Source organism: Puntigrus tetrazona, chromosome 12, assembly GCF_018831695.1.
Source record: "Puntigrus tetrazona isolate hp1 chromosome 12, ASM1883169v1, whole genome shotgun sequence".
NCBI classification, from domain to species: domain Eukaryota; kingdom Metazoa; phylum Chordata; class Actinopteri; order Cypriniformes; family Cyprinidae; genus Puntigrus; species Puntigrus tetrazona.
Genome location: NC_056710.1, coordinates 5,451,858 through 5,477,356, shown reverse-complemented (window position 1 = coordinate 5,477,356; position 25,499 = coordinate 5,451,858). Strand labels below are relative to the sequence as shown.

The following is a 25,499-nucleotide window of genomic DNA, read 5'->3' as shown; positions in this document are numbered from 1 at the left end:
ATAAATCAGTCTATTATTTTGTGTCTATCTCTTATAGCCAAACATGTTGGCATCAAGTTGGCTAACAAATGCAATTCCTTAGTTTGATGAAAAAATAAATGCATCCTTGAGTTCAGAGTTTTTTTTTCTTTTAAATAAGGAAATTTTGGGGAAACAGTACCAGCAACTGCATCAACAAACCTAAGCTTAAATATAAATTACATTAATTTCATAGCATTATGCCGTGTGAATGTGAATATATTTTAGTGCGTTAAACAGTCTGTGTTAATGAATGCCAGGTCAGTTGGGTAACACATTTAATATTAACTATGACCCTCAATAAATTCCTAATTTTCAACTTGTTAATAGTTTGTAAGGTAGTTGTTAAGTTTAGATACTGGGTAGAAAATTAGGGATGTAGAATACTGTCATGTAGAATAAGGCATTAAATTGTACTAATAAATGGCTAATATTCTATTAATATGCATGCTAGTAAGCAACTAGTTAAGAGACGCTAAAATAAAGTGTTACCCAGCTTTGTTGATGTTGCAAAATATTGTATTGGTAACAGTCTACAGCATCTTAATTTACATATGACAAAGGACAACACGGATATATTTAACAAGATAATTCTAAAGATAAACTCTGGCCCTGCCCAAAAATATTTTTTGAGAACTTTACTTGAAGTTGAGACAAAGATAATAAGAACACACTAAAGGAAAAGGTTTTTTATTGAAACCCTCATAATTAAATATATTTGCATGCATATAAACAAAGCAGATTTACAATTGGATAACAGTTAACATGCAAAAAGTGGTAAAATGAGGGGAAAATAATTTTATATAATCATTACATATTTAATGTAAATGTTTGCAATTAAAAAGTCTGGTTTCGATTGATAATCAATAAAAGCATAAACAGCCCTCAACAGAACAATTACGTCTTCTGTATACGGTATTCAGTGTCATAGTTCTTAAATGTATAAAACAATACATGAATGTGTAATCATTTTTGTCCAGTTTGCTACTGCAATGCTACTTGTATGACCACTCAAGTTCATTTGTGAACATTTATTATAACTTTATTCATTATACACTATAACCATATACGAGTGTCCACATGAAATCTATATTAATTCGTATGTGTGCAGGCCCATGTTGCATATAATGTAGAATTAAATTAAATAGCTCCTTATCATCGATTTAAGTGTCACACATTGTGCAAATGAAAATAAACCCTGAGTCTCATTAATCCAAGTATTAAAATCAGTTACTAGTGCAATATAGGGTACTACTGGAGTTCCGGCAGCAGATTTTAATGCAACATGCAACATTCTCAGATTCAGCAATGACAGCAATATATTTGAAATGCATAATAAGCTTGTTTTAATAAGTTTTGTTAATTTGTCATGCAGTATTTTGTCAACTGTGCATATATGTATTAAAGTGGCTGTCATTGTATCTGTTCTGAAAGTAACACAGAATAATCCTTTTACGGATACATTCTGGGTTTTTCATTTTATGGTAACATTTCTTCCAGTACTACATGGTCAAATAATACATTATAATTAGGTCTAATTGAAAACAATTCAAATAATAAATATTGAACATGAGGGCAGTCTATCATGGCCATTATTTATAGAGGTATGTCAGAACAGTCTGCTGCAAAAAAAAACAACTGTTAACTGTAGTACATTTAGAATACAATACATTTTTTAATATAATCTAACTACAGTACAATTTTTATTGTGCATTCGCCTGCTTTTCTTTGATATGTCCCATTTGAGAAAACAACAAAATGATAAAGTACTGTACATACATGCTGTGTCCTAGATATTTGCAGTAGTTTAAAATATTCATTCATCATTTCAGAGTACATTTTCTGTAGGAAAAATAATAATCCACTATGCAACTCAGGAACATATAGACATACAGAAAACTAAAAGGTTCAGTGAAAATAATTTTTTTAACAGAATTTTGTGAATTCCACAATGTCCACAGTAGACCGTTTATGTATTCATGTACTCATGTATTCATGAACACAGACAATACAGTCACCATTTTTTTTCCTTTTTTAGTGAATATGCTCTCAATTTGTTGACATAATTTATATGTAGCTTTGCATAGTTTTACAGTTTTTGAGAAAGAGATGGAATACCAGGAACCAAGTTTCTGAAAAGATAAAGCAGTTTCGAAAATGAATTTGCATTATAGCTTGTTGATCATCTAAAGGTATAATATTTCAATGCAGAATACTGGTCCTTATAATTGACCTTCTTATTGAAAAACATTAATCAAATAATTTCCAGTTGACAATTTAGCAAAAACTATTTCTTTATCCATTTGCATTATAAACGTGCAAGTTCTGGTGTCATCTATTTCCAGTTATTTTACCTGTGAAATCAACTAGCTAATGAACTGGAAGTCTTTTGCCAAGAAAACAGCTAACTTTTGTGTTGCAAAATAAGGTGGATTAAAAACTATTTTAATGTCCTACAGTGAGGACTGAGCAGGATTATACCTGTTAATGCTATTTATGGACTTGAGCTAACATTGGCAGTGTTAACAAAGATTAATGCATCATGCAAAAAAATTTAATGTTAAAGTTAATGCAATAACTGAGTTTAACTAAAGTGTTACCAAAATGTTGAACTTGAGTTTCTGTTTATTATTATTTGCTTTATAGCTCTGCAAAAAAATTAAGCGATGATGACTTACTGATGATCAGCTTCTCTGGTTTTACTATTTGTATGTGTAAGAGTAATGAACATTTTAGTTTTGTTCTATAAACTACTGACATCATTTCTCCAAAAAAGATGCAGTGATTTCAGATCTCAAATAAGTTGAACACAACTTAGGAAGTTGACAAATCAGTATTTGGTGGAATAACCCTGATTTTCACTCAGTGCTTTAATGTATCTTGGTCTTCGCCAGCCTTTCACATTTCAGTTGGGTGACTTTATGCCAATCCAGGTACAAATATTTCAGCAGCTGTGAGCATATTGTGTGTCTTCAGAAGATGTGGATAAACCACTCTAATCTTGTGAACTGTGTTCAGGGTTCAGTGTCTTTCTGAATTTTTTTGAAGCTTAAAAATGTTTGCCTCAACCTTTAATGAATTGACAAAAATCAGAAAAGAATATTACAAATATTTTCAACTTTGATATGCAAAAGTCTTAAGGGTTCAGAAAAACAAGAGAGTGAGTAAATAATGATACAATTTCCCTTTTTGAGCAAATTATTCCTCTAACAAAAAAAAGAAAGAAAAGCAGTTGGTCGTGTGTACAGCAAATTCAGTGCATGTGCCAGAAAATTACAGTAAATATATGCAAACTGATAATAGCTTTCCTGATAAAAATAGTTTAGTGTGTTCTTAGTTTAGTCTGGTCTAGTGCTGTGGGAGTCTGCACTTGTGTATGTGTGAGAGTTTAAAAAAAATTACTTGGTAAGCACATCCAGGCCCTGGCTCCTAACTTTTTGTGATTTCTTGTTTAAGACTAGCAGGTTTTAGAAGTTGGTGTGGTGCCAGTTTCTTCCACACCATTACTGCCATTTTTGTGGTGGAACAGGAAAAGATTCCAGATCAGGCACTGGCTCTGCCACCAACAAAGACACCCTGCTGGTGAAAAATGGATCTGGTGATGGTCCAGATGATTAATTGCTGAGCAGCTTTTTCTCTTCATACTTATGAATTTATGAAACTCATAATAAAAAGAAAATGGTGTTAAAATTCAAATAAAAATGTTGGTTGCAGATATCTTGATTATGGTCTTTCCTTAGTGTCAGTCCATCAGATCCAGGCACCATGTGGTCTCTGAGCTCTCGGATTGGCTGCAAAGTCCTACACTTGACCCACTAGACCTGCTCTCTGATGTCTCACTATCTTGGCCCAGCCTTTGATTACCCAGTAGGTACTCCCGACTGGTGTGCTCTACTTCAGGTGACTCCTCAAGAGAAGAGTGAACTATGCCTGATAACTTTGGAGAAGGTGAAGAATTCTCTTGTAGCAAAGTGGAAGATACCACATTCTGATTTAGGACTAACTCTGGAGTCCTGTGCTCTTCCACGGTTGGAGTGGAGTAGGAAAACGCTGGTTCTGTGGAAGGGTGTAGGTGTGAATAAGAGCTTGGTGTGACATTGCAAGAAAAAGATGAACTCTCCAATTTTTGAGGACACAATGTATGTAAAATGGGATGTGACTGGCTGACACTGGCATGGGCTCCATCTCCAGCACAAATGCCCAGTGATGAGCCCTCTGCTTGGGGGTTCTCTCCAGGTGTTGGCCCTTGGGTTCCTGTGCTGATGCTAAGGAGAGAGGAGCCAGTAGAGAAGGGTTGGTGACTGATATTAGATGGAACTGAGGTGTAGATGGAACTCCAGTCATGGGAACAGGGCTCCTTTGCTGTGACTGGAGAGTGTTGATTAGGCTCATGCTGGTGAAAGTGTCCCTCTTTCTCAGTGTGCTGAGCGAAACCAGATCCACCTGCACAAACCAGAGAAATATTTTAATCAAATGTTGATGCAGTCTCTGCCAATTTGTATGGAGAAATACGGATTTCATCAATGAAAAAAACAAAAGCTACAGGGAGTTTGCAGCCATACCACTAGGTCTGCCATGACTCCAAGATGTGGACCCCAGTAGACCCTCAGGGACAACGTGGTCTTTGTGCTGCATGTGGATGCTGGAACCCAAGATGTAGGCTGGAGACATACTGACAGACGAACTGGACATCATGTGTACTCCATAGGGACAGGAGGACAAAGGTGCTGTGTAATGACGAACGGCAATCTGTGCTTGTAGAAGGTGCATTATGTGATGCAGATCCTTTGTTAGAATTGACACTTCCTGTTTCAGGTTGCCCATCTGCAATTGTATTGAGTTGTATTAAAATATTGCATTTAAATATATATAGAAATTACAACTTATAAACTACAAATAAACCATCAGTTGCAAATTTAATTTTTATTTTTCATTTTTTCACTTCAGTGCATCTTTTGTAATAATGATTGCTGAGCTTGTACAGTAAGTAGGAACCTTTTTAAGAAAGTTTTAATGGATTTGTGTTTAGGGATGAGATTTGTCTGTACCTTCGTGTTAAGTTGGGCAATGGTCTCTCTCACTTCCTTTGTCTCATGAAGCAGTGATGCATTCACCTGACCAGACCCTGCATTAAAACAAAGATGCAATGACCCAACTGGTTTATGCAGTATGTGATTAAATTACAAATAATTAAATATACTTACCATTCAGTGTCTTACTGCCCAGTGATGTAACTGTACTAGTTTTGACAGTGGTGTCCTCTACATTAAAATGAAAAACATGTCCGTTGTCCTCAATTCCATCTACAACTCTATAAAAAGACAGAAACACAATCTGTTACTAACAAATATTAATCAAAATATCTTTCATGCCATCTTTCATACAATTTCATATTCATCGTGTCTTAAAATAGCACATTTGAGTACACTTAGATTGTTTCAGTTTAAGTTTATTTTAAGAAGTACTAAAGAATCATTTTTAGTATAATAAATACAAAATTAGTGCACGAAAATGTAGCACTTTACTTAAATCATGGAAGTGTACTTACCTGGGCTCTAATGCTCTTTAAAAAAAAGTATTCAACATTAATTCATATTGTCACATACTTTATACAAGGGTAGGATCTCTGATCTTAAAACAAGTAGGTCTAAAGGCTGTGACACACTAAGCTGACGGTCAACTGTCAAACAGTCACTGAGCATCTGTCAGCTCGAAGTTCCAGACCGTCTGTACGGGTTGGAAACTGTAAATTGATCCTGTTGAAATTCAATCACTCTGACTATTCAGTGCACAGGCAGAAAATCTAAAATGTTAAGAGCTAGCAAATGGTGTGCAAAGATATTCTAATTTTACCTGAGCCAACATAAATATTTTCAAATGACAAGTGCTGCTTTGTTTATGGTTTGCACATCCGCACTCCTAATTTTGAATGCCAGATATGGACTACTGTCACCAGTGTCTATAAACAGTTAACTCACTCAGGTGAGTAATGTGCACCTTTTTTGGTTCAGATGCAGACAATGCAAGTAAACATCACCATTAGATTTCAGACACTAGTTCTTTGATGTCAAATTGGTGCGTTGTTGACCTTGAGACCAACCTTCACAGTACCAAATCATGGTTATGTTAATTTGTAGCATAAATCTCAACATGTTCCATCCTTTTCAATAGGAAATACTTTAACAAATGAGTTAAACTAATCAAACTTAAATCAAAACAAACAATCTATAAGATGATTTATTAATAATATATCTCTTAAGAACCTCTGTTACCTTGGACTTAGATCTGGTGGTCCAAAGCAGTTGAGAGTAGGGATGAGCAGTTTGGCAGGTTTGCGTCCTGTACCTCCAGGATCTGTCTGTGTCCTATGGGTGGGTTTGGGTGAAGAAGTGGGTGGGAGGGTTTGCTTCTGTACTTTGGTCTGTTGTTTGGGGGAGGGGTTTGGACTCCAACCCCTGACGGGTGAACGACAATGTCGCAGGGCATTAAATTGCAGTAACTCCTCCCCTAAAAGATTCCCTAATGATGTCCGTCGTACTGGGCTGCCTATATTGGGGAGAAGAAGGTTTCGGCATGTACTGGAAACAGGTGGGACATGGAAGTACTTGTCTGGATCATCAGCCTTTTCTACAATAGAGGGCCGCTTATTCTCAGTTGATGCAGTGGAGTCTGGGTAGTTCTGCTGCAAGGAGAAAGAAGTGATACCAGGGAATGGGTTAGATACTGTACGGTTTACATCTAAATTAGCTGTAGTTCAAGGAGAGTGTGGTGATATCTCAGAGCTAAGTCTTGGGCCCAAACCCCTCATACATGCACAACAAGCCGAATTTATTAACAATTATTTCTATACAGGATTAAATAGGGAAGTGATCTAGCTCATTTTGATGTGAGAGTTAGTGTACTATGTAAGTATGTATGTTGAGATTGATTGATTGATTGATTGATTGTAGCCTTACCTCAGTCTCACTGCCCTCTCTCAGATTGTATGTGAGGTTTCGATGAATGTCAGTAGTGAAGATGCTGGCATACTCGGGATATAGTTCAAGAACATCACTTAAACCTTTCATGCTGATGTACTGCAAGTCGCAATAAGTCAGTGCCTTCACATCTGCATTCGTTTTGATCACGTGATACTGGCCTGGCAGGTCTGAGCCAATTAGATCTCCTTTTCCTGTAAAGACATCAACATTGAATAAAATCAATTATCATCTATTACAATCTATTTTAATGTTAATCTGTTTATAAATGTATAATACTATAGTTGTACTGTAGATAGACCACATAGACAAGTAATAGTTTAGTACAAACCAAGAATAGCCAAGACCATGTTGTCCTTTAGAACCTCCAGTGACCCAGAACAGACAAAGTAGTTGGCCTGCAACGCGTCCCCCTGTCTAATGAGATATTCTCCCGGTGTACAGAAAGTGGTTTTGATATGGAGGGAGAGTGAGCGCAGACAACCCCTACTAGCACCATCAAACACAGGCAGCTGCAGGATGTCTTTGTTTAAGTGCATGGCTATATCGGCACGCAACTCGTCAGGAAAATCGTGTAAAAGCTGCAGATAAAAAAAAACAACAACAAAAAACCTTCTTTACTATTCTTTAAAATGAACAATATTTTTTCCCCTACAAACTTGGTTTTCGGCTTTTGAAAGTATATTAGATCCTTAACACTTAAAAAATGTATAATACATATAATTTAACTAGTGTCTTATTAGCATGCATATTACTAACGTATTGGCTGTTTATTAGTATTTCTAAAGCATATATGCATTATTCTGAATGACCATATTATACACCACTTAATTCTATACCTAAACTAAACAAATATCTCACTAACTATGAATAAGCAGTAATTTGTGATTGCTAAAGTGTTGCGAAGGCATTGTTGACAGGCATGCTGGGTCAGCCACGCCATCGTTTTTAAAAGTCTTCAATTTGCTCCGTTAACACTGAAATGCAGAGTTTTCAAACTAAAACCGGGTTTGCAGATTTTTCAAAACTCCACATGGATATTTTGTAAACTGCTGCTTTTTTATGTGTTTTGGCCATTCGTTCACAAGCAAATGCCTCATCAGATTCTTGAAATCAAACATTTTTGAAAGTTTTATTTTTGTGCAATGCAATGTTATTGTTGTATCATTTTTTGGCTTGTGACGTTGGAGTCTGCGCTGTTATCTTCAACTATTGCAAACTTTTTCAGGCTTTTGATTGGCCCACATGGCATTATGTTTGAGATTAAATTGCCACATGTTGATTTGGCACACTCTTGAAAGTGCGTCAAAGTATTCGTATGAGTTCTCATGTGGACTGAGATTTTATTTTAAGAATGGAAGTAGGAAAAACTCTGTATAATAATACCTGTGTATGTGTGGACATGACCTCTGTTTTCGACCTTAAAAATGCCGTTATGCTGTTTGAAAGTGTAAATGGGGCCTGACTCTGTCTGTGATGCTGTGTATATATCGTGAAAGTCTTTTCTGAGCGTTTCACATCTCATTGGCAATCAATAAAATTTTCACCAAAGTAGAGGCAGTGTCAATGTGTTGCAGTTTCTCACAGGTTTGGCTAGATGTTGAAACGCATTCATACCTGACCTATGTTCTGCCTGCAATATCTGCCTGACAGTGGAAATCATCAAATATGTGTATGTGTCGTGATCTCAGCTTTAAGGATTTACATCTTCAAATAGTACCGTTGTGTGTCAGTAATGTGATGTGATAAGAACATAAGAAAGTTAAAATAAGAAAGTTACTTAGATTATTCAAAAGTATCCAAAATATAAAATCTAACAATTGTTAAGTAGCAATAAGGTTTGAATAGTTCTCACTTTAGCTTAGGTTAATGAAAATGGGAAAATGTTATTAATTAAGTGTTTTAAACCAACAATATTTCATATGTTGTGAGAAGTTGTTAACAAAGCATTATCTAACTCTTTACATAAGACTTAATTAAGCAATGATAATTGTGTTAATTACACTGACTATGAATGATAAAATAATTTTTTCATGTTTAAGTTTATTCATTTTTTACCTACAATTTATCAACTAGGAATTAACCACGAACCACGAATAGATTTGTAACTACTTTATTAGTGTACACTTATATTATAAAGTGCTACCGATATCCTTGCACAGACTGAATTTATTTTACATAAAATGTAAATGAATAAGAAAAAACACTTGTTAATGCAAGCACTTTCTCACCTCATTGACATCAATGCCATTATTCACAGACCAGGTGGTCTGGAAATATTCCAGCATGCTTTGTTTCAGCTGCTGTGGCAGCCGGTGAACACGAATGAAGTCCTTCAGATCTTTCATACGCGTGTGATATAGTGAGCGACGTGAGTACATGCGCTGGATGATGGCTGTTACATTCCCAAACACCACAGCATGCATGAGAGCTGTGTCAGAGAAACAATCAGTCACAATCTAGCCAACTAGCAACACAGGCAATGTCTTATTAAATGTCAAATGTCAAACATAGACAGTACTACTTTTTAAACAATGTTTAAAGTTTGGTGCAACAGAATTATTAGATAAACCTTGACTTAATCTAGATTTAAGATTAATACACTATACACCATTTAAAAGTAAGTGCACACTTTACCCTATACATTACTGCAGCAGTTTGCAGTGTAACACGGACCATGAAAACAGCATAAACCTACTGATGGGAATTTATTGTAAGGTTTATTGTTGAGCACATCAGTGTGTTGTTGGTTGACAGATACGTTCACGTGACATTTTACACTTTGTGTATTTTGGTGTTTTGTCCATTGAGTTATAAGACATATTAAATAGTACATATTAATCGAAATCATGTGTAAGCGCTTATCAAATACTGTTTAACTGTGACAAATGCTGTAAATGAATGAATGCAAGAGACCATATGAAAATGAGATATTCCAGAAAGCTAATTTAGGTAAATAAATCAATTAGAATACTGTGAAAGTTACTGCTTACCCCCAATGAGCATAGTGCAAACAGAGAAAATTTTCTCAGCATCAGTGTTGGCACAAACGTTGCCAAAGCCTACGCTGGTCAAACTGCTTAAGGTGAAATACAGAGAGGCGATGTAGGCACTGCGAACCGAAGGACCACCAGCTGTACTGTTCAGATAGGGCTTGTCCAAACGCCTGCCCAACTCATGTAGCCAGCCTGATGAAAAGAAAGAAAGAATCTAATGTCAAACTGCATGTTAGTGCTGCAAGATATGGCCAAAAACCTATATGATAATCTTTTTCTTCATATATTGTGATTTGAACATCTCTAATGTTGCATAGTCACACACATTTCTGCTTTACTCTCTTACTTTTTCCACAATGGTAGAATAGTAAAATTACAATAATAATACAAAAATGTATTAATATTTATTTCTTTGCTTTCAACATTAAACCACCAAGCTTCTATTTCGGTGGAAAATTACAGATCTTTTTTGATTGACCAAAAGTATATACATGCTTCTTATTACAAATGTGGTGCCAAAGCTCTGTTTACCAAATTGTTTGAAATTATGCAAATGGGAAAAGTTAACCTGGCACATGTTGCATTTACAAAGGCATGTTATAAGCGACTCCGACCCAATGCAGATGGGGCAGCATTTACTGTGAAATGAGATGTGCTGTGGCACTCAGTAATGCAGCCAGCACTGAGACATCTTGTCTTATGCAAAAGTCCCCAACGGCATGATGGCAGACACAACCAAAGCACTCTTCCACATGCTAAAAACTGATGAATAGCTTGCATGCATGCTTGTGACGGCACAATGTGCACACATAATCGAGTTTGACTCTCTAGGAACCATTTTTCAATACTTTTTAAAAACCTGTCTATGTGGGCTTAGCTGCAGATCGTTTTCTTTTGTTTAGGCACGTAGCAACTCTTTTCTTACTCAGACAAATCCACCAAAACTCTACCTACAGGTCAGAAAACTGAACAAGACATAAAGTTGCTACATTTGTACAGTAATACCATCACAAAATAAGAATCTAGATCTAAAAAATTAAATACTTTAAAAGTATTTAATATAAGATCATCCCTTTTCACACCATTCTTAAAGTTTATATTTCAAGAAAAGTTTATGATTAATATATGGTTCTCTTCTTAGGAGTAGTACACATTCATAAAGTGCAATTATGCTCACAACCTTGCCAATTAGTTGGTAGGTATTGGCACAATTGGAAACATTATAAAATGTTCATTCTACAATGTTATCTTTTGAACAGATTTCGTCACAGAGCAAGAATGACAACTGTTAACTATTTGGAATTCACTGCAGCATATGTTACATGATAAATGTACACGTTACAGAACTGTATTTCACTTTGAGTTACGTCTGAACCTTCATGTTTCTATTCTCCTGTATCTTCATTATTCTATTATTATAAAAGTTTATTAAAAGACTAAGCAAAAAACAAAAAAAACAAACAAACGAAACCTAATAGGCAGATAAACATTTGGATCACAAATTCATTTTCTTAATCTTTCTGTACAGCTGTTTGATCAGAGTTAATATTTTTCCCTATTTTCTTTTGGTTTGTGAAAGCTGCCCATATAAACAGTATGAGGAAACAAAATCTGGTCACTTTACACATTTGTCAGATGGTCTCTTCACTTTTCAAGGAAACATCCTATTTGCACATAACTTGACAAGAGCACCACAGACTTTTAAAGATGTATTTGACTTGTCAGACTGCGTGAATATCTCACCAATATCCCAGGCTCTATTGGAATTGGTCTCCATCTCTTTGCGCCCGATGATGTACCAGATGCAGGCCATCCAGTGAGCCAGCAGAGCAAACATCGACATGAGCAGCGTTAGTACCATGGCGCTGTACTGTGAGTATCTGTCCAACTTCTGCAGCAGTCTTAACAGACGCAACAATCGCACAGTTTTCAGCAGGTGCACTAGAGATGTCTTGAACAAGCACAAACATGTGTGTGTCAATAGCCTATTTAAATATTAATAACTTGTATTCATATAATTGACTAATTCTCCAAAAACTAAAACCAAACTAAAAACATAACTATTCTGTACCATACCTGTATACTGTATGTAAATTAAATTTGGAGATCTTTTTTGAACCATCATACTCTCCCAATTCTACTAAAACAAGCTATTTGTGACCCTGGACCACATTGATGTTTGATTTGTTAGGATAGGACAATATTTGGCCAAGATATTTAAAAGGATGTTTAAATTTTTTTGGTCCAAAAAATCGAAATGTTAAGAAAATCACCTTTAAAGCTGTCCAAATGAAGTCCTTAGCAATGCATATTGCTATTTAAAAATTAGGTATTAATTTATTTACGGTAGGCGATTTATAAAATATGGAACATGACCTTAATATAATGATTTTGGCATAAAAGAAAAATATATAATTTTGACAAATACAATATATTGTTGGCTATTGCTATTAATAAATCTGTGCTACTTATGACTGGTTTTGTGATCCAGAGTCAAATATTATTGGAAAAATGTTTTCTACATTCATAGATTTGAACTTACAACAGTAATGTTAAATGCATAGAGCAGGTCAAAGGGCAGCGCAGCCACCAGATCCACGAAGAACCAAGTAGTAGCGTAATGTAGACAGATAGAGCGAGACTCGTACACCACTTGCCCTGATTGACTCACGTACGTGGTGCGAAAGTTAAGGATGATGTCTAAAACAGAAAACTTAGATTAATGACATTTTCTTGGAAAGTCTCTTTTTAAGCAATGATATATCACAGGTGGTTATTGAAGATTTATGTTTAAAATATTTGATAGCACAAGGTCACTCGAAGATTCTTTCAGTGAATAGACTCACCCAGAATAAAAAGCATTTCAACTGCGATATCGCTAACTATTGTGCTCCTGCCTGCAGTCTCCACATCGCTGTACGCCGTGAAACACACATTGTACGGCACAGTCACAGCAACATAGAATGTAGCCAGCAGAATCATCCAATCCCACAATGCTTTGGACACACTATAATGCAGCAGGATGAATCGAGACTTCTGGATTGCTGCCACTTTGTACTCAGGCAGGGATGGTTTTTCAAACATGTCCTGGGGGAATAAGAGCAAAGAAATTGAGAGATGAGTTCTCTTTTAACCAAATATCTCAACGTCTTCAAGGTAGCACGAAGATTTATATGATTCTCATATACTACAGTAACCTTACATGCATTTTGTTGGAAATCCAAATCAAAACCTACCTGATAGTGTAAACAAATGCAAAACTGGTATAAAAACACATTTATTGATGCAATTTTGGCATTTTAATTTAATTTCACACAGATTTGAACTGCTTTGTCTCTGCACTCTGTGAGCTGCCAAACATACCTACGTCTCTGAGAACCCATAGAGATGAAGCTGGATATTTGTAATGCTAATTTTTAAAAGCATCAGTCTTCAAAAATCTCAGCATTAACGATGTTGTTCAAATATGCGAAAATTATGTTTTATTAATGGAAACTCTGTACATTTGTGTGAAAATTAATAAAAGGTGTTTTCTAGGTGCCTAGGTGCCTCTAGTGTTCATTTCTTTTGGAAACTGCAGTGACATATAGGCCTACTTCTCAGTATGTATTTTGTGTCTCACTAAACAGTGCACCAAGGTACATTTATGCCATGAGAGCAGGTAGAATTTATGAGATGGCAAGCGTAAATAGTTCAAAATTTTAAAAAAAACATCTGACCAAAACCACAATTTTCATTCCAAATCTTACACACTCTTTCTTCATATTTTACTCCCATAAGCTATATAAAGACAATTTAAAACAATCTGACAACAGTACAGTCAATTCCTCAAAAATAAAGTCAAATTCTGCCCTAAATATCCTAGTCACAAAAATAAATTTACTAACATACTGTTTTAGTCAAGTCTCAACAGTAAGTATCTTTGATTACCGTGAAGCACAACTGGCAGAATAATCTGTTATTATTCAGAAAATAACAGGAAACTGAATTCAGTCTTTATCTTCAAGGACATTGCATTACAGATGATATATCTTGGTCTTTTATTTCTTAATTTAACTTTTACATCACAGAGGTCAGGGCATCAGTCAAGCTCATGGTCTTTGGTCATGATTAGTTTGAGGCAGCAAATCATGTGGTTTCTAATCCTCCATGCACTCATCTGCCACACTCTTCATTAAGATTAAAGAATAGACCCGTGATGTCACAGAACACACAACACAACACAACCTCATGCCTTTAAATAGTCTTTATGTTATAGCCTCTGTTGAGGACAGCAAGTTTGTTTACTATTAACAACCAGGACTAGATGGGCAGGGAAACTCATGAAACACATGTTTACCAGCTGAAAATTCTTCCGAAAATCCATCTACTTTCACGTTTTTCAGAGCAAATATGCAAAAACACAACATGTTGCTGTCACAACGGCTGTCTTTACAAGTATTCAGGTAAACACAGTCTGCTACTTCTTAAATAAACATAAACAGTCAAAAAAATATTGGATGATCCATCCAATCACTTTCAAAGTAAGGACACCTAAATACTGTATCTTTTTCCTTGGCCACTTCCTCCAGGTTAACCTGTGGGATGCCAAGGCATTCCCAAGCCAGCATGTCCTGGGTCTGCTCCGAGGTCTCTTCCCTGTTGGACGTGCTTGGAACACCTCCACTGTATGGTATCTGGGATGCATCCTAACCAAATGACTGGACCTAGTACTTAGTCTCTCCCAGATGCCAAGCTTTAAGCCCTCTCCATCAGGGTCAGCCAAGACACCGTGTAAAACACACAGAGGAAACATGAACTCCTCTACTTGGAGAAGCATCTCACTCCGTTTTTGAAGAAGACAATCCATACTTTTTCCAGCTGATAACCACGATCTTTATTCTCAAAGCTTCAGACTTCAAATCACCTAAGTAAATGCTGAAAGTCACAGCCCAATGAGATCCTAAGACCTCTCCCTCCCAAAGCACAGCATTTAAAATACAATACCGGTACATTCTGAGCATGTGGACAGCCCTGAGGCATTAAAAGTATGAAATAAGTAACATTTTAGTTATAGAATGTCCAGCTTTTACTATGGAAGGATTTTCCAGACTATTTTCAAATGGAATTGCTAATTGCGTTTTCAATATGTGGACACATAAACTGTGACATAATCCAAAAGCAATTGCAAATCTTCCATTACTGTGTGCATTTTCACATTTCCTGATGCACACACACTAAGTCATTTACACTATCTGACACAGCTGCGTTTAAAATTGAACTGGAAGTTAAGTGCTGGGCGTCCGGTCAGAGGAGAACTGAGTCTGGTTTCTCCCAAGGTTTTTTTTTCGCCATTCTGTATGGATGGGGTTTTGTTTCCTTGCCGCTGTTGCCTCTGGCTTGTTTTGTTGGGGACACTTAACTTCTAGTGATTATCATTGAATTGATTACAGAGACAGTCTCTGCATTTAATAACAAATTGTTCACTCTCGTCATTATACATCCCTATCATTGTATTCTTTATACTGTACAGTGCTTTGATGCAACCTATGTTGTTAAAAGCGCTATATAAATAAAAAATGATTGAAATGATTGATTTCAAGGTCCATTTGCAACTGTATTTTCCATGTCTTGCTAGCTATGAACCTAACACATTTAAATAGCAATATTAATTGGCACTTTTATTTTTTATTTGTCTCTGCATCAAGTAACATGCCAAAACTCAAATGGAAGCGCAGTTCCTTTTGAATTTCAAATTCAGATGTCTACATCAACGCTGTCAATCAAAATGAAAGGGCGGGGCAATGTTAGGGGGCGTGTTTGTATTGGAAGGTGACGTCACTCATAGACGACGGAGCCGAATGCTTTGATCAGTGGAGGTAATCGATAAAGACTAAATACGCTAAATACAGCTGCTAATAAATTTGTGCCTCTGTAGAACGAACAGACAACCTTCTTGGAACAATACATATTTCTGTCTTTTTTTACACTACATGCAGCGATTATAGCCTGCTAACATCGGGAGCAACAGTACGCACAATCCTCTGTTATAAGATAAGAACCTCAATTATATTGATCAAAGCACTCTGTGTTATCGTCTGTCCAACGTCACCTCCCAATATGAACAAGCCCCGCCCTCTCATTTTGATTGATAGCATTGATGTTGATGTTGGAAAATTCACATGCAAATGTAATTGCCATTCCAGTTGAGTTTTGGCAAGTTGCACGATGCAGAGAAAAAGAAAAAGCAAATATGGCAATTAATATTGCTATTTAAACATGTTCAGGCTCATAGCCCGTAAGACATGGAAAATACAGTTGCAAATGGACTTTGCATTTTCAGTCATTGGCATTCAAGAAATGGTAATGCAAGATTTTAAATTGCAATTGGGTTATGTCACAATTTATGCATCCACATATTGAAAATGCAATTAAAAAATACAATTTGCAATTACATTTGAAAATATGTCGGAAAATTAAAAACATGGTACTAAGAGAAAAAATTATCTCTTTATGTGACAGCAATGAAAATGAAAAAAAGAGAAAATCTTTATTGTTGAGCCCCGCTTACAATGTTTGCCTATTTTTCTCTCAGTCACTTGGAGTGTGATGGAGCGAAGGCAGGTGGCTCTGCTGAGAGTGAAGTTGTGCTGAAAACATGACCATCTGTTCACAGCAGCGATCGGAAATGTGACCTGCCAATCTGGCCTCCTGTTCTGCAGTGGACATGTGACATGGAGGATTAGACATCCTTTATACTTCTGGCCTGCACCTTTTACACTGTTTGAACATTTCCTGAGTCAAAAGGTCACTGGAAAATGGGATCCTGCATAGATCCTGTGCTTTACTGTAGCAGTAACTCACAAGCCCATGATAAAAAGAAGTGTAAAAGAAATATCGGAAGGACATCTTAATGCACATACTACTTTAGAGAGAGAAAAAAAAGAAAAAAATGTACAACAAAATTATTTGAACTAAAGTCGGCTAAATTTTGCGAAAGTATCTGTAAATTATAGCTAAAGAACTGCTATAACCAACAGATAGATTCATGCATTAGTCAAATGACTTCTGATGTACTGATAAATCAAAACAGATCTACATATATTTTCATATATCCATAACATTACAATAATTTTTTTCTCTACCTAATTTTATTGTTTTTGTTTTAATATGAACATGACACAGACTTTCTTGACTGTTGTCATTGCTTCTCTCACTGCACAAGCTAATCATTAGTTGTCATTAAAGATGATATTGCGCAACATGATTTTTTTCCCCATTATTTATTTTAACATTCAATTTACACCCCTAGTATATGCCATCGCCATTCCATGAGAAATGACTACCATGAAATTAGTTTAATGAACTTTCTTATTTTTTTGTACATAATTCATACTTACCCGGCTTATGTTGACATCATTTTTGCCGTCACGGGTAAACTGGCTGGTTAGTTGGTAAATCATGGTGTGACCCCTCCTTCTGGCTTTACTGAAATGAGAATTCCCAGTGGTCCTTTTGTATGGCTTATTATCTGCACAAAATGAAAATAACATTATACAAATGTAAAATTGCGCCAGAGTGTTTTAGAAGATGTTTTGTAGATTCTAGTCCTGAAGCCTCCAAAGAGTGATGATTACATGTGAACATCTCTAAAAATGTTTAGCTTCTATCTAAAAGATTAAATTTTTTGTTCTGAAAACTCATCTTCCTGCTCATGTCTCTTAAAAAGTATATAAACATCTTACTGAATTTTCATTCTAATACATGTGCCCTCTATTTCTTATCAAATGTTGAAAACCAATGCTAAGTGGTTTTTAGGCTATTTATTTGGCAAATTTAAAAAGATTAGTGCAACTAATGTTTGTAGAGTCGACAGTACCATCAGTTCTGCTGCTGTGATGGCTCTTGTCTTTTGTTTCTGAGATGTCCTTGAATGAAAAGAGAAAAAGCACCATCTCCCCTTTTTCATTCTTAATGGGCACGATATCCAGCAGACACCAGAATGAACTTCCTGTGATGACACACCAAAGAAAGTTGCAGAATTACCCAGTTGCTACATAAAAAATCAACTTGTCAATCAATAACACAGTTTTGCTATGATTGGTGATTTTTAAGCAATTTAACTTACAGCTTCGCTATTAATTAAGTTAACCAGATTTCTGAAATGCGGATATTTTCCTGGTTTTAAATATCACTAAAATCTCAGTTGATGTTATCTATATTCTTTGAATTGTCATGCATTCCATACTTTATGTCACTCCCTTAAAACAGATGCTAAAGTAGCGGAGCTTGACCAAGTGCTAAGTAGCTTATAACTTACAGCCCCCTCTTTTGGTAAAAATAACCAGTACACGATTTTACAACTGATTTTACACAGTTTTTACACAGTTTTTACACTAGCAAAAGCATGTATGGGAATTTGATCTTATTTTACATCAGTTTAAAGTGTTTTTCATGGGTTAAAGTCTTTTTTTACAGCCTGCGCTATTTTGATTGGCAGATTTGTCTGTGTCAGCATGCCTCTTCGATCAGGTTTGTTGACTGCTACTCTGGCAATTTCAGTTCTCTGATATAGATACTGCTAACTATCTAGTGTACTTTTCTGTAAATGACTGTCCTTTCGTCTCTGCTGGTAACTCATATTATTAAAAGAGTTCATTTTTAATTTTTAACTTCACACATCACTAAACAACACTATGTGCTACTGTTTCTACAGAGGTTGCTGTCAAGGAAAGAGAGGATTCCCTTCATTGATTGGTGAAACATCATTTCCATCTTGCAATTTCAAGATGACATAATACACTGAGGGAGGTAAGCAAAAACTAATCTTACAATTAAATTTCAGATGTGAAATCACCAATGAAATCTGACAACAACTGTGCAATAATTGTTGTTTCTTTTGCTGAAATAGAGTTATAAAAGCTTATTTCTCAGCATGCGCAGTCATAGGCACATGTCTCAGTATGCTGACTGTTTCTATAGCAATGGTTACTTCTAACAGCAGATGCAGTGACTTCACAGATCAGCGATTGGCTATTTTATTTGGAAGGCGGGGCTTCTTGTGATTGATTGGCCATTTTAACCGTTTGTCCCATTCAAACCTATGCGTGTGACACATCTTGGGTCTATAGTCTTTTGCTAATACACTTAAAAGATAACTATTCTAAACAGTTTTCATCTCATGTGAGTGTACAAATGTTAGAATATAATTTGTTAACCAAACATGACATTGTCTACTACAGACCAGTGGGGTTTATGTTTAATAGCAGTCTTTGATGATGAATGAATCACCTTAAAGTTTACCTTAAAAAATGATTACATTACCCAGCTATGGCCATATGCTGCTTTTAATGCTGAAAATTATTCATGCATTCATGACCTCAACACTAGACTATTCTAATGCTTTATTGAGTGAATGTCATGCAGGCTCTATAAATAAGCTCCAGCTGGTTCAAAATGCAGCAGGTAAAGTGCCTGCTACATCAGCCCTATTTCATACATTGTCACTGAACCTATGACTTAACCTATCAATAAATCATAACTTTTACAGTTTAAAAATAATTTTGTAACATCTCGTCTCCATTTTTTTCTGAATTCTCTCATAGTTCTTTCTCCTGTGGTGGTTACATGTTTCACCACAGTCACCACTGCCTTGCTGACCTTTTAACAGATTTCCAATAAGAATATGTGGTATGAAAATATGTTATAAGTAGGGTGGGTTTTCATGTTTTTATTTTTTTAATAAAATGTTTTTTATTGATGTAATAAGACCCTAGTGATTGTGGCTTCACCTCAAAGGAGGACTCCATCATTATGAAAAGCAGTAAGTTATTTGATATTCATTGATCACTAAATTTGCTGAATGTGCTAAATAACATGGACCAGTGGGTTTCTGGTAAAGTGGAACCTTAACTAATTCTACTCACATTCATTAAATTGCTGTTTGCCCATTTTTTTTATAGAGATGTAAATCTGTAGTGGAAAAAGGATGAGAGGAGCAAAATGTAGATGTAGTGTATAAAGCTTGTCTCAATTAAGAGAAAACAGCCTTTTATAATTTTACATTTTAAATGTTTCTCTTATTCATTTTTTTATTTGTTTGCTATATGTGTTATAGTTCTAATAAAAATAAATAATAGATGGTCCCCTTTACCAGATCAGATGCCCTACACTATGCAAAAATACATTTGTCTGGAGTGCTTGGTCTCAAAATGATTACTGGTTACTTAACTACACTGGTAACTTAATTCATATGAAAAAAATATATATGAAAATATCTAAATTGTAAGTTTAACAAGAAGTGCCTCTAACTAATATGGCCTAAATCTTGTACCAAAAGATGACTAGAAGTGAAAAAGCGAACGTGACAAAATTTTATTTTCTATCATAATAATGCTGTATAAAATAACGTTATCCACTCTGTAAAGTTGCTTTGAAACAAATGTGTGAAAAATGTTATAGAAATAAACCTGACTTGACATTGCTGAAAAAGTAAGTCTATGTAATAGCACACAAACTACAGCAAATTTCAGTACAGTGCTTTGCTCAAGGTCACAGCAGTGATATACTGTAGATGAAGTAGGGCAGTGGTTCCCATTTCCCAATTCCAGTCAACCCCCACCGACCCCCAGGCAATACACATTTTCTATGTCCCTCTTATCTAACACACCTGATTTAGATCTTTAGCTTACTAGAAAAGAGCTCTTATTTGTGTCGTGCAGAGCAGTCAGAAATTATGAGATTCCTTAAAATCACAGTCTACACCTGAATTTTTTTGTGTGCCTGTATTAAACAGGCTGTATTAAATTGACTGGTACTTGCAGTACAAGTAATATGCGATAAGAGTATTTTTACCATTCTTCTTGTAGAACTGCACCTCAGCCTGGTACTCTTCCTTGCTCTCCAATGCTTTCTCCACGCTCTGAGTAACCTGCTCACTAGTGCCCGAGCCATATAGGAAATGACAGCTGCAGTTCTTCTGCATCACCTCTGTTCGCCCAAACCCCGTCAACTCACAAAATCCATCGGAACAGTACACGATGGGATAGCCTCGGTGACCCTGAGCATTCCCAAGGAGGAAGTTGCTGTCTATAGGACAGAAAAGAGATCAGGATTATTGCTGTAAATGGCATTCTAAAACTGATATGAGTTATGTTTTCTTTTCTATTGGTTTCTTTTCCCATCGGCAGCCTATGATCTTATCTCTCCACATTCAAATACTTGGATAGGGCTTGCTGTAGCAGTTGAAGTGTGCTTCAAAAACCTTCCACCTTTCCCAGGTCCACCTGTATAGATCTGCTACAGGGTAATTTATGTACGTTATATAGGTGGTTATTTCAAATATGTTATATATGCAGCAACAGCATTTATTACTCTTTCTTTCTCTCTTACTATTTCTTGCTCACAGCTGCATGTCTGTGGATGTTTTGGCAGTAGCAAGTTTCAGTACTTGCTGTGCCTCATCAGATGCTGAACATCTAATGCACATCACACACAAAATTGGAAGCACTTCAGGAGTTTCGTCATAGGGTTGGTTGAATTATATAGGATTTACGGGAGATGTGTGCATCAGAATTCTTTAAAGTTCTGTCTGGAAACAAAAATGTTGTGATGCCAAATAACCTCACGGTAGAAGAAAGACGTTATGTGTACTGTCACAATTAGAGCTTATCAGAATCAACTAAATGCAGGATTTTCAAAAGTATGTGGAATATTTAAAATTGTCAGCATAAAATCTGAATTCTACACACCAGTTTGTTATTGTGGGTACCTTTTTTATGCCAAGAATAGAACAGAAAAAAATACAGTAAAGACTATTCAATGAAGTAAAATAGTTTCAAAACTAGCCCTGATCTAAATTGTATTGTTCTATAAAATTAGTTATAAACAAATGATCAGCATTTATCTGTAGTAAATAGTAAAGGGTTTTTGTGTGTGTGTGTGTGCGTGTGCGTGTGCGTGTGTGCAGAATGTGTGCAAAAGTTCTTTTAGTAAGTCTTCAGTTAGTACAAAAAGCTCAGCTTCTCCCGCCATCATCACTAAGACTACTGCACGGGAAAGCTGGTCTCTACGGCAACAAGAGGGCAGCTATTTTGGGCAGTGAGTACACTGGTGCCTTGTTACCCAGAAGCATCCAGCATTGCGAGGAAAGATCCTTTGTCTTAAGAGGATAAGTTAACATTACTGACACATCACCTGTCTCTAAAGTATTTATCATAGTTTAAGATGAAATCAAGACTCGTTAAGACATAATTAAAATTACTTTCCTCATTATGTTACATTGAAACAGAATGTTAATTTCAATTTAAGAAAAAAAAACATGATAATAACTAAATGAAGAAATGCCTACTACCTTTGGCTGCTGAGTGAATCTTCTTAAACTCTCCAGTGACACAAACAAATCAAAGCATCATTTCTTGCTAGCACTTTAATGTCATCACAACCACACACAAAACATTTTTAGCATCATGTTTGTGTGAGTAGTTTTCTAATAACACAATTTAAAATATGTAATTTTTCAATGCTCGTAATTGTATTTTAGAAATGTGTAATTTATTATTTTGTCTTTAGGCCATATATTACAATAATATCTTGCAAAATAGCATATTGCTAAATAAGAAGCCGTGAGTGTGCAAGAACATGCTGTTGTGTATTTGTGAGGGAGATGTTATCTAACACAAGAGATTAAGTTTGTAAGCTGTGTGAAGGATTTTCTTCATTACGAGTAAGAAAGCACAGATGGGAGGATTGTATTTAATTTTTTTTATCTTCAGATATGTTGTACAGCTGCCTTTGTTTTGTGTATTAGTATTAATACTGTTAAGAAACTATACTGTTATCACATTGTTACCACATTTCCATTTGAATTGTGCCTAACTGTGTTTTGCTTATTGATTATATTTTAGCATTTTGTGTTTTGATGCTAATGTCATTAGATATTAATATATCAATGCGTTATAGGAAATTTTGGATCTTGGTTTTACTATTATGGATGAGAACTGTAACATGTTAACCAGCCTTTTAACTAGTAGCTTGAGGAGTTTCTTCAAGGTAAAATTAATCCATGAACACAAACAGCTTTGTCCCTTGACAGTCACTTTTCCCATGACACACACACACTTGTCTCAATGATATTATGCCATGAGAGCTATACAAAACAAGAGATTTATCTCCCATGATAAAACAGGAACATTTGCATGTGGTGTTTACATGTATTAACCTGCAGAACAGATATAGCACATATACTGTAAATTATACATTTACAGATTCACAATAATCGGTATAATGTACAGAAATACAGCACTGATGCAGATATTTATGTCTGACGATTGTTGAATAATTTATGACACAATTGTTTATTATTTCATTTTGCTGTTAAATGAACAGTAAAATCTCTAATCGATCCCCTCACCCCTGCTACATTTTTAGTCTAAAAATATAACCTGTTTCTGTTTTTAAAAACAACTTTGCTGTTTCAACAGAAAATGTTACATTAAAAAACTACCTTCTGCTTAACTGTAAGTTACCACAACAAATATGGTAAAAAAAAATACATTTAGTTTGATCCATTTATATTATATCCATTTATATCCATTTATATGAACCTCTGGGACAGAATCCATGAACCTGTCACATAGGTTCCGTCAGCACCCGTCTCATGCTGTTTGAGCAATAGGTAAGCAGAGAATGATTTTAAACTGAAAATTATTTATGAAAGGCCAGAAATATACAAGTATATAATTTAGGTGCAAATGCAAAGTCTCATCACACAGTACATACTTAATGTGTGCTTTTGTGCTACTATGATAGTATACAGTATTCAGGGAGCTGCTATACACAGCAAAAGTCTCACTTGTTTAGCAAGACTATATAGAGCCCTATATAAAACAAAAAAGTTTGTTAAAAATATTTTTCAATGAATCTGGTTGAAATAAGCCATTATTTTTGCATATTCGCTTTTTTTAGCGAAATATTTATTTTTTTTTCTTCACCTTCAAGGTACCTTGAAAACTGTGCATTTTCCTTTTGAGCACTCTTTCTATCTGGGGGGTTAGACGTGTGTAACATTTGTGGCAGTACTTACGAGTGCCATCGAAACGAGTTGCAATGGTGTCCAGGAAGGTGTTCTGGGGTGCCAGCAGCCCCTTCATCACTGGCATGATGCCAGGTTTCCAGAGTCAGCAGATGTTTAGGGGAAAAGCCTGTATGAACCATTAATCCTCACCACATCCCAGTGAAAGGGTGGCCAGGGAAAATGTGAAGTACAGCAGAGAGAACACATCCTAAAAGAGTAAACACTTTCTCGCTGTATACTTCCTCAGGTAGCTTTTGGAGTCCAGTGGATGTATGACCAAGAAACAAACAAATCCCCTTCTTTGTCAGTGCATATATTAAAACCAATTTCCACTTAGTTTCTTCTGTTTTGTCTTTTTTAGTAAGTCTGTCTCAGCTGTGTACACCTAGAGGACAATAGATGACAATCCACAAGATGTGCATCTCCAAAACGGCGTGGATTTGTTGCAGTTCTGTAACACACTGTGGCAGAGCGACAGAGACAGTTACATTTGTCTTCACCCCTCCTTCTCTGGCTCTTTCTCTCTTTATCCACACCCACTATTCATTTCCTCCGGTTCTTATCAGCCAATGAGAGCACACACACACACATTGCTGAAAGAAATCTATCACAGATACGGATGTTCACATATACCCACACTCTCTGAAAAAATGCTGCCGCTGGTCAGAAAAGAATGAATTACCTTTTCTGCGTTTGACACTGAGAGCACGTGTCATCATTTACAGATATTAGATATTTCTCAGATGGAAAAATGTTTTGCATATGTTAGAAATGTAGCTTTCAAATGGCAAAAAGCTGTCAAATAAATTTCACAGCCAGATTGTTGACTTGATGACAGAACATACACTGTAAAAAAAAAATCCGTAAAAATACAGTAAAAACTTCTGTTTTAAACTGAAGGAATTTTCCGTATTTTTAGTTTACAGGTGTTTTTCCATAATTTTTAATGACGCATTGCATTGTGGGTGCAATATCCTTGTGGCGCGAACCAGAAACAAACGCCATTAATACACAGATTACTTCATTCAGTTTCCGGAGAAGGATTAGTTTAACGCTTCTGAGGTAATTTTTAAGTTTAGGATTTAGTTTTTGTTCTTTACCATCTTTAGTAATGCCAATGTTGTATTTAGGTGCTATATCTTATTAGTTTGTTGAGACCCGTTACGTTACTGTTTTGCATGTCCTCACACAACGACACAATTATTTGATTCCAGTTTCGATTTAATTGGTATTTGTGGAGATGATGTGAATATATGTGACTGTGCCTTTATATTTCAGTGTTTTATTAGACTAATTTATTGTGGGTGCAAGAAATTTCTGGCGCGAATCGCGTGCGGGAGAAGCAAACGTCATCAACACACGGATTACTTCATCCGGAGAAGGATTAACGACCCTGAGGTAAAATACTACGTTTTGGATTCAGTTATTGTTCCTTTTTTTATTTTATGTAACACA

General features: G+C 35.7%; 1 protein-coding gene across 1 annotated transcript; it reads right to left on the bottom strand.

The window, feature by feature from the left end:
• Positions 1-692: 692 nt before the first annotated feature.
• Positions 693-24,528, bottom strand: kcnh4b (potassium voltage-gated channel, subfamily H (eag-related), member 4b). The gene is made up of 16 exons (XM_043254437.1): positions 24,054-24,528; positions 20,825-21,058; positions 17,850-17,981; positions 17,371-17,501; positions 12,838-13,078; positions 12,534-12,691; positions 11,735-11,942; positions 9,989-10,183; positions 9,227-9,426; positions 7,327-7,576; positions 6,975-7,189; positions 6,291-6,700; positions 5,223-5,329; positions 5,067-5,143; positions 4,581-4,842; positions 693-4,461 (listed from the first exon to the last, which is right to left on the bottom strand). Exons 1-16 carry the CDS (start codon positions 24,127-24,129, stop codon positions 3,761-3,763), a joined length of 3,597 nt encoding a protein of 1,198 aa, XP_043110372.1. The 5' UTR covers positions 24,130-24,528; the 3' UTR covers positions 693-3,760.
• Positions 24,529-25,499: the final 971 nt, after the last annotated feature.